General features: G+C 43.7%; 1 protein-coding gene across 1 annotated transcript; it reads right to left on the bottom strand.

Moving 5' to 3' along the window:
* Window positions 1-228: 228 nt before the first annotated feature.
* LOC115074304 (UPF0722 protein C11orf88 homolog) lies at window positions 229-9,314 on the bottom strand. Its single transcript, XM_029573626.1, has 3 exons — window positions 9,064-9,314; window positions 5,185-5,223; window positions 229-350 (listed from the first exon to the last, which is right to left on the bottom strand). Exons 1-3 carry the CDS (start codon window positions 9,245-9,247, stop codon window positions 229-231), a joined length of 345 nt encoding a protein of 114 aa, XP_029429486.1. The 5' UTR covers window positions 9,248-9,314.
* Between the last annotated feature and the right edge of the window lie 267 nt (window positions 9,315-9,581).

A 9,581-nucleotide genomic window follows, 5' to 3' on the forward strand; every position in this document is an offset into this window, starting at 1 on the left:
GCTACTTCTCCCGGCACTCAAAACCACAGCTCCCAGCTGAAAAAGGAAATGAAATCCCACTGGTGCTGGTATTACCTCCACCCCTCCGACTAGGTCATTCTAGACTGCTTGTATACGTGGGGCTCACAATAGTTACCCATCGCTGCTTGCGAGGCATCTCTAGGGTCTGGACAGAAGTGGGCTGGCTCAGGCTTGGTGCCTTGAATGGTTTCCACCCTAACCCGAGTTTCAACTGGGAATCCAATGAGGTAGGTTAAGAGGCGAGGCTGATTTTAACCTTGAGGAGGTAGTGGGTCTTTTCTGGCAACCTTCTGTTTCTGTCTGGGCTTCCAGAAGCAGCATTGTGCTTTCTAATAAATAATTATCAAAGCCGTCAGCAATGGACAGTGTAACGCATCACAGAGCTTAGATAATAGCTAGCCTCATCGGGGAGGGATGCAGCACACATGGCCATGCTTGCACAATCTTGTTAGTCATTTGGCACAGCAAAGGCTGTGCGCACCCAAAGGCAGAATCCCCCCTCCAGTTTGGTGGCCATGTGAGGCATCTAATGATGAAAAGGGCCACTGATTTCTGCTGTTGCTGTCCCTTTTTGTGCTCCAGCTTAACTGCAGTCACAAGATCTTAAAAACGACTATCTGGCAGCACTGGCACGGGCTCTAAAAGAACTTACAGCAGAATAGGGGAAAAGATCAAGGGCATTCTAGAGTTGCTCCTGAGTTTACCCCTTTGGAGTCCTCTACTACTGTGACCTTCTGGAGGGCTCCAAACTCAGGAGTAACATCAAGAAAATACTTTCTGTGGGGAAAAGGTAGTAGATGCATGGAATTGCCTCCCGAAGGAGATAATAACAGACAAGAACAGTAACTGAATTGAAGAAAGCACAGGATCCTTGGTTACAAAGGAGTGGAAGGAAAAGCCAGAAATCAATAGTGACGATCTGAGATCTCAGGGATTGTACCAGGAAACAAAGCGGGCAGACGAGATGGGCCTCAAGGTGCTTGTCTGCCTTCATATTCTGGTGCATCTGCTTATGCTTCAGACACATGCTCTCTCTTTCCCATCTCCTCTGCTTTTCCATGCCAATGACAGGCTTGCGGTTCTCAAATCGGGAGCATTGTTAAATAAGACCAGCTAGCTATTCCTAAGAGTTTTCAAGTACTGCCCTTCTCGCTCCTACTAACATAAGCATAGAATCAGCGGCATCATTACGCCGCAAAAGTGACAACGTTCTTTGGCAGCTCTTCAGGAATAAGCTATTTTGGAAAGCAGTTTCTGGTTTTGCTGTTGCTTCTTCCCCTCTCCTAATTTTTGTATCCCCTTTGGGTCCAATCATTGCAGTGACAGACCTTGGCTGGGGGGGGTGGGGGGGGAGACCATACACCAGGCTCCTTCTGGAGCCCTGCAATCATGGGCCCTATTTCTGGCCACCAGGTGTCATCACTGCATTACAGCTATGCCTCCTCCCACTCCGCCCCTCCAGGACTGCGAATGCTGCCTTGACAGCAACCCCAGCCCACGTGGACACAGAAAGTGAGCTGGGGATTGAATGCAGGACCCGCCGAGCCACAGGGCTGGCCCTTTCTTAAGTCACTGCACATTGCACATTGGCCCTTCCTTAGGTACCTTGTGATCCTGTTTTGTTAAACTTTCAGAAAAAGGTTAGAGGCCAGAGTCCTCCACCTTGCTGAATTTGTGCTCCCCCCCTGTAGACAGGAAAGAAAGACAGAGGGGATAGCAGTCATATTGGTAATCTGATTGTCTAACCATCCCGTTGATGCTCACAATGTAGTCAATTTACAAGGGTTTCGCTACGGTATGTTCCCAGCTAACCACAGAGCAAATTTACTAAGCCACAATAAAACAACGCTAGATGCATAGGTTTTAATCGGGGGGGGGGGGGGAGGGGGGGGGGGCTTTTGCAGTTTTTTCCTAAACTGCGTTACTTAAGTACCACAGTTTAATAAATCCTGTGGTTTTATTCTGTGGTTTTATTCTTCGTGTTCCCGACCTGAGCAACGCGGGATGATGGGCCCCCATTCCCACAGCCGCCATCTTTTAAAGGGGTTACAAGGCCCATGAAAAGCCTTCCAACCTCCCTTATCCAAAAATTCCTGGGGGGGCCTAGTGGCTACACCTCCAAAACAAGCCCTAAATTGAAAAAAGAATACTCCCCTCACTCGAGATTAAGCCCTCGAACCCTATGGCTCATGTCTCACCCCATATTACTAAAAGTAGCCCTCTTTCCCTCACCTCCTACCCCCTCCTTCCCATGGGAAATCCCTGGTAATCTAGTGGTGGCAAAATCCCTGGTAATCTAGTGGTGGCAAAAATCACGCCTGCCCCTCTAGTGCCATTTTTCAAAATGGCGTTGGTGGACCTTAAGCCCTTCTTTGTTCTGCACGTAGAGAGGTCATCTGATGTCATTGAAAAAATGGCACCAGTGGGGCAGGAGCGATTGCAGTATCTCACACTTCTACACTAAAGTGTTTTATCTGCATGTACAGACCGCATATGTATTTTAACATTTTTTGAATAACCAAAAATGTTTACAGCATGACGAAATAAAATCTAATTTCCCTCATCTTCACTCATTCTACGTTAGGTAAATTGGCCTATAAAATCACTTGTGCATGGAATATATATTTACATAATTAGAATAGGAGGCGGGAGGGTGGAACATATATTGAAAAAATTGGGATTGCTCCTACTCCCCTACACCTCCAGGGATTTTCTGGTAAACCTCGGGGACGGATGATGGAAAATCAAGGGGACATTTAATAAAATGGGCAGGGTTTGAGCCATAGGGGACGGGGCTTAATCATGGTACGGGGTACTCTTTTTAAAATTTAAGGTCCGAGTGAGGATGCAAGGATGGCCACTAGACCCCCCCCCCCCCCAAACCGCCTGCAGGGATTTCTGGATAAATGGATTGGGGAGCTATTCATGAGTCTTGTGGCCCCTTTCAATTCCAAACCCAGGGTACTCTCTCAGGATACAAAGTTAATTTTTAAAAGTCCAAATTTTTTCCCATAGATTGTAAACTGCCTATTCCAAGCTTCCTGTTGGAGTTCAGGGTGGTGGAGGAAGGCTTTATATACCTGGGTGTTTATTTCACTAGGAAAGCTTGGTGCCTGTTTTTCCCAAAACTATAGTGACTAATTGGAAAGATAAAGAGGCAAGTGCAGACAGGGATGCCGATTTCATGGGTGGGTAGAATCAGTCTACTGAAATGAATATTCTTCCCAAACTGCTTTACCTCATTCAACATGCCCCATGTGAAGTCCCTCAGCAGGTGTTTTTCCGATCTACACAGTTCTATGGGTAAATTTATCTGGAACTATTAAGCCTGCTAGAATCAAGATGAGCAGGTTACAGATAGGTAGGCAGCAAGGGGGGATAGCTTTGCTTAATCTCCGAATGTATTACTGGGCAGCTAGGCTGCTGTGTCTTCTGGCCTGGATATGTGGCTCAAGTGCTTCTTGATTATCCTTGGAACGAGAACAGGCTGATATAATCAATTTGGCTGGGCTTCCATTTATGTCCCCTGCCCTACCGCAGTGCTGAAGAGTAAGTAGATGTAGCCCAAATATGGCAAGCAGGACAAACGGTAGTGATCGGTAAAATAAGGGATTCTTTATTGGTGTTAGCCCTTATTTTACCAATCACTACCGTTTGTCCTGCTTTCCAGCATCATTGATCGGCTTCCGATTTGCTTCCTGGGTCCTGCCCAAATATGGCAGCAGGGTTGTTTATTCATTTATTTATTTAAAAACTTTTCTATACCGTCATTAAGTTAGATAACCATCACAACGGTTTACAAAAAGGCACGATAATGAAAATTAAGAGTGGTATAGATTACAAATTAATCATGTGCCACGTAGTACGGTAACAATTTAGTAAAATAAACTATGGGTTTCAGTTAGGAAATTATTAGGCGGTTTGAAATTTCTAGGACTAGCCTTGGAAGAGTTGCCGTTGAGAACCCATTACGGTCATTAAATGGAATGGAAAAATTTATTAGCGATCCTGATGCACGGACTCGGGGTGTAACACTGATCCACATTGGTAACCTGCTGGAGGGTAAATATGGTAATGAAACTTCACAAGCCCTTATAGATGTCTGGAATGCAGACTTAGATATGTCTTTGGTCAGCCGGGATTGGAAAACACTATGGGCTTCAGCCCACCATCTTTCTATTTGTGCAAAGAGAGTAGACCTGTTGACACGATTATTGCACAGAATTTCCAGAACCCCAGCATTTTACTCCAAAATGTACCCAGACTCCGATGATACCTGCTGGAAGGGTTGTGGGGAAACAAGCACATTCCTGCATATGTGGTGGCACTGTCAAAGCACTCGACATTTCTGGTATTTAGTTACTCAAGGAATTGCCGATATCATGGGTTTCCCTATCTTTATTAGGCCAAAGCTGGGATTACTAGGTTGCTGGGTTGGCTCTTCAGTACCGATTAAACACAGGGCGTTAGTGGGTCACTTATTATTGGCTGCTAGATTTATCATAGCTACCTTTTGGAAAACTAGTCCAAACCTGGATTATTGGCATAAACAGATGCAGGATATTGCTGATATTGAAAGGTTATGTTACAACTTAAAAAATACAAACTGTAAGTATGAGAAAATTTGGGGGCCTTATCCGGAACATTGTAAACAGTAACTACTGCAAATCGGTGAATTGTTGATCTTTTTGTATTGCTGGGATTTTGCTCTAAGATTTGTCTTGTTTGTTTAACCTGACCTGAGATATCTCTCACAGCGTATGCCGGAAAACTTTGTTAAATAAAGAGTTAAAAAATAAATTCCAACCCCAGGAGCTTCACCAGGTGTATTAACCTGTTGATGCTCCCGGAGGAAAGTTAATTTCACCTTCTGAGGTGTAGTTAGCTTTCTGACTTGCAAAGTTTAATGCAAGCCATGTTCTTCTATTTGCATGACTATGAGCTGCTTGGAGTGCATTTGCATGTGACACAGCTCAATTGCGTACAAACATTACACTGAGTTTAGGGTAGGGAAAGAACACGTAGAGCTTGTAAATTCCTTGTGTTTTTTCTATTTTTGCTGTGCAAATGCATTAACACAGCTTAGTAAATAGGCCTCTAAACAAGATACTCAAAACTAGTATGAAATAAAATGATAGGAAGTACTGTGCACTTATTACTTACTATAGTCTTCTTCTGGAACTTGGTGTGCAACATTCGGAGCTAAAAGTGATAAATAAAAATCGAAAAGTGAATGCCTATTAGCATCAACATTAACTGAGCCATATGGAAAACATGAAAACAATTCTCAACTGAGGAAAGCTAATGAATCCCAATCAATATATCACAGTCCAAAATAGGGAAACAAACCAAGAATCATAAAGGTTCTGTACAAATATCCAAAGGTGTCAGCAAGCCAGTCAGTGTGCCCTGCGTTGCATGGGCCACCCGGTCTATTCATTTATTCACCTCGGGGCAAGAGCCTATTTTTTTAAGAATTTTAAATGCACATTAAGAACTGGCATTAGACAACCAGTCTTGTTATTTGTTTTAAATAAGGAATAAGCCCAAAATTGGCTGGTGTTTCGCAGAATGCATCTTCAGGAGCTACATAGTAAACAACATCGTTCCATACAGAAATAAGTAGATTGTTGTCATTTTCATCCAAGGACAAAACGTTTCTGATTTTCAGAACCCCGGTATTTTATTCTGTCATGGCACACTAGCTAGCTCCTGAAGAAGTGTTCTGCGAAACACCGGCTGATGTTGGGCTTGTTCCGTATTTAAAACATATAACAAGACTGGATGTGCATTTAAAATTCTTAAAAAATAGACTTTTGCCCCGAGGTGGATAAATGACTAGACTGGGTGGCCTGTGCAACGCAGGGCACACTGACTGGCTTGCTGACACCTTTCGGTATTTGTACAGATCCGTTGGTTAAGATTCCTGGTTTGTTTTCCTTTTTTGGAAACGTGAAAAAAAAACCCTGAGCAATTCACGTCATACAAACAGATGTGATTAGAATACCTGGTGAATGTAAACTTACTGATGAGTTTAACACTGAAACTGCAAACATCATTTGTGTTTAAATAACAAAAGCAGATGATAATTACAGTAAAATAAGAAAAAATGCAGCGGGAAAACAGCCCGTCAGTCACTGCAAAGTAGAGAGAGAAAGCTGATGCTGGGCTTTCAACTGAACGTTAAAGATTTTTGTTCAGACTCTATTACCACTTTCTCTTGATTTATAATGCTCCTTCCTGCTTTATCTTGATTTATTATTACAATCAATATTACTAAAAAAAAAAAAAAGACACTACTGCATATTAGTCCTTCAGTAGCCGGAGAGAAGATATTCTTCTAACTGCTGAGCCCACTAAAAAGGATGAAATGGTGCCTTGTTATCACAAAAAGTTGAACAGTGTTATTTCTCACATTTTCTATCCAGGGGGAAATAATTCAATGAAGAATGCACTAGGAAAGAAAAAGGAGGGATTGGCCCACCTTTCATTTGATGCTGGGCTGAGAGGAAAGGCATAAGGAGGGAATGAAGGCAAGACTGTGGACCGCCCATCAGTTTTTCACCAGCCACAATGGCTGCTTTTGTATTGTTACTATAGGAAAGTGCCCTTTTCAGTGTCCATTTACTTTCAATCAGTGCAGTTTGCTAAAGGGCACCTGCTTACTCAAGGGAAAACCCCTTTTAATGAGTGCCCTCGTCCTTCTGTACAGAAAAGGGATGGGGGCCAGGGTGGGCCGAAGTACATGCTGGAATTTCATTTTTAAACCCCGCGGACTTTGCACCTGTAGATCATACGGGGTAAGAGATCCCTGTGGCCCCACCTGGCTGGCAGATTGTAAAAGGAAACTCCCTTGGGAGCTTCTCTTTAAAATTCAGCTGGCAGTCCCATAGCTACCAAGTACTTGCAGGCCTGCAACCTTCCTGCACTCTTTAAAAATTGTCAACCAAATGAATTGCTGAAAGCCTGTAATATTTTAATCAAACATATATGGGTGATGATACATATATTTCCCTAATAACTCTTTTTATTACCTTGAAAGGACCACTCTTAAAAAGTATATGATCCCATTTGCTCAAAAAATATATGCACAATGTAATTGTAAAAGGCGGCTACAAACGGATGAACGAACAAAAATAGTTCTTATAGGAAAAATCTATGTCAAAGTTTGAATGTTGGATGTCAACACAGATTTGCCAATCAGTAGTAGATTTAGCAGTAGCAAATCTGTACGATCAGTAAGATCCATGAAAATCTTGCTGCAGAAAAAAAAAAGTTCAGGCCTATGCAATATGAGTGCGTAGAAATCGAGCGTTCAATGCTGAGGGCTCGCTTTCCTAACGCGCATCCAGCTACCTCTCCTGGGCGTGCGATCCAATATTTAAATGAGGGGTTGCGCTAAAAAGGAGGCACGACGGAAAATTGTGCAACCCTGGCGCCTCCTTGGCATCAGGCACCCAGGAGAGGTGGCTGACAGTGTGGGTTAGGAAAAGGGACGCTCAATACAAGTGTCCATTTTCTCCGCTACCAGCATAATATATACACACAAGGTACATATGCTGGAGCATGTTATCTCTTGCGCCCTGACTTTTTTTTTTCAAGACCTTTCTTTTTACCTGGATCTGCTTTCTGTTTTTCCCTCCTACTTAGTATCTTGACAATTCTAAGAGGAGGAATCACAGAAAGCAGAATTTTTTGTTTTTCCAATGAGCCCTTTAGTGCGGCAGAAATTTACGCCAGCCCTGAGCTGGCGTAAAATTTGCCACATTGCAACGGGTGCATCGGCTGTGTGGGAAATTTTTTGAATTGTGGGAATTAGCTAATAGCTAATTTACATATGATGAGCACTATTAGCTTTGCATTGGTTTGGCCGTTTTTTTTGGCTGCGCTAATCCCCATATTGCATCGGGGTTATGGACGCATGTCCAAAACGTGTGTAAAGTTGTGCACTTGGCTGAGTGCACTATATTGCATCCGCCTGTAAGAGTTTTGCATTTTGATGGGGAAGGAGGAACACATAAAGAAACCCAATTTCAAACTGACCTACCCTGACAAAATTTGCCTGTCTGAAAATTGACCTCTTCAGAACAACTTAGGTGGCTCACAGTGCTGGTACTTTTAGCAACATTAAACAGAGGCATTTTGGGCTGGAAGGTCCCTAGTTCAATTTCCACATCAAGCCTGCCACACATGGGTTGTCTGTGGCTGGAGATGCTATGGAGGCAGGTTTCACAGCCCCTGGAAGGGGGGGGGGGTGTCTTCATGACCACCTGGGTGGCCAAATTTAGAGTCCTGGTGTATGGCTCCTGGCCTCAAAACCCTTGCTGCAGTGACCAGACTAGACACAGTGGCAGGCTCGGTTTAAAATTAGGGAAACATCCATAGGTGTTTGCAAATGAAGACTCATGACATCAGGATCCCAGCACTGGCTCTGATTCAGCTGGAAGAAAAGGCAGAAAGAACAAACTACAGGGCCATAAAAAATAAATAAGAAAATAGAAAGGAGTATTTACACTGGTGAAGCAAGGTATGCATGCATCAGATTTTTCAAATCTGCACAAATACGTTTACTCATATTTCCTCTGCCTGCAGAAAAAGGAGATACAAAACCCATGGCTAATTTTGTCACCTCGTACATGTAGTTTTCTTCGAAAGTTGCCTATCAGGTCTGCGGGTACAATAGTGGGCTATTGAAATTTGCTTTCAAAAAGGGCTGAATACACAATACTGGTCCAATGATTCCTGAATTTACTGGTTAGTGCACACACATTTCACACTGCACTGCTAATGTTGACACTTTAGGGTCCATGATGTTTTGTTCAGTTACTTGCAAAATTATAATATATAAAAGGGGGAGGGAGCTGCTGGCTGTAAATAAGATAAAAATGATTTCTCAGCTCTGAATGAAAACCTTGGTTATCGGTAGCTTTAGGGAAGGCCCTTCGCATTCTAGACCTAAGGAAAGCAGGTAAAGAACTTTCGCTAGTCCACTTTGAAAGCCGCCCCGCCCCCTGCCTTGACATCACAGCGTCACGAACTCACGCGGGCTCTGGGGCTGGGCCACCTTCAGGCGCTGCTGGATTTCGCTGGACACCAGCCTGGATTCGATGGGTGGATGGAGGGTAACCGACTTCCAGAAGAAACTGGCGAAGGCTATGTCTTGCTCCGAAGAGCCAGCGAAGATCATAAAACGCTTGTCCACTTCGCACAGCTCGTCTTCCGCCATCTTCCCGGAAGTTGGCGTTGCCAAGGTGGCGAGCCGGGACGCTCGGCGTTGCCATAGGGACGGTAAGCTGGGCCTTGAGCAGGGAGGGCTGTGTGATGGAGAAAGGTAGGCGTACCTGGTTTTGATCATTTCTTTCACACGGGATAATAAACCAAAGCGTTCACAGATTCTAGAAAGACGCGAGCCATTAAACTTGCCAAGGTGTTCCCATTTGGCAGAAGACCATGTTTCCAGTTTCTCCCTTTAAAAATGGCTTTTTACACACTAATTCATTTCCGTGGAACTTGTGGAAACAGAATTTATCGTAACTATTATTCCGAAAAATACGTGTACT

This window comes from Rhinatrema bivittatum, chromosome 12 (genome assembly GCF_901001135.1).
Source record: "Rhinatrema bivittatum chromosome 12, aRhiBiv1.1, whole genome shotgun sequence".
In the NCBI taxonomy this organism is placed as follows: domain Eukaryota; kingdom Metazoa; phylum Chordata; class Amphibia; order Gymnophiona; family Rhinatrematidae; genus Rhinatrema; species Rhinatrema bivittatum.

What these genes read in the sequence shown, in the direction of transcription:
- LOC115074304 (XM_029573626.1), bottom strand. Translation starts at nt 9,247, where the DNA reads ATGGCGGAAGACGAGCTGTGCGAAGTGGACAAGCGTTTTATGATCTTC. An exon ending in GGCCCAGCCCCAGAGCCCGC is followed by an intron (nt 5,224 to 9,063) that starts GTGAGTTCGTGA and finishes TATCACTTTTAG; the next exon opens with CTCCGAATGTTGCACACCAA. An exon ending in AGTTCCAGAAGAAGACTATA is followed by an intron (nt 351 to 5,184) that starts GTAAGTAATAAG and finishes ATTATTTATTAG; the next exon opens with AAAGCACAATGCTGCTTCTG.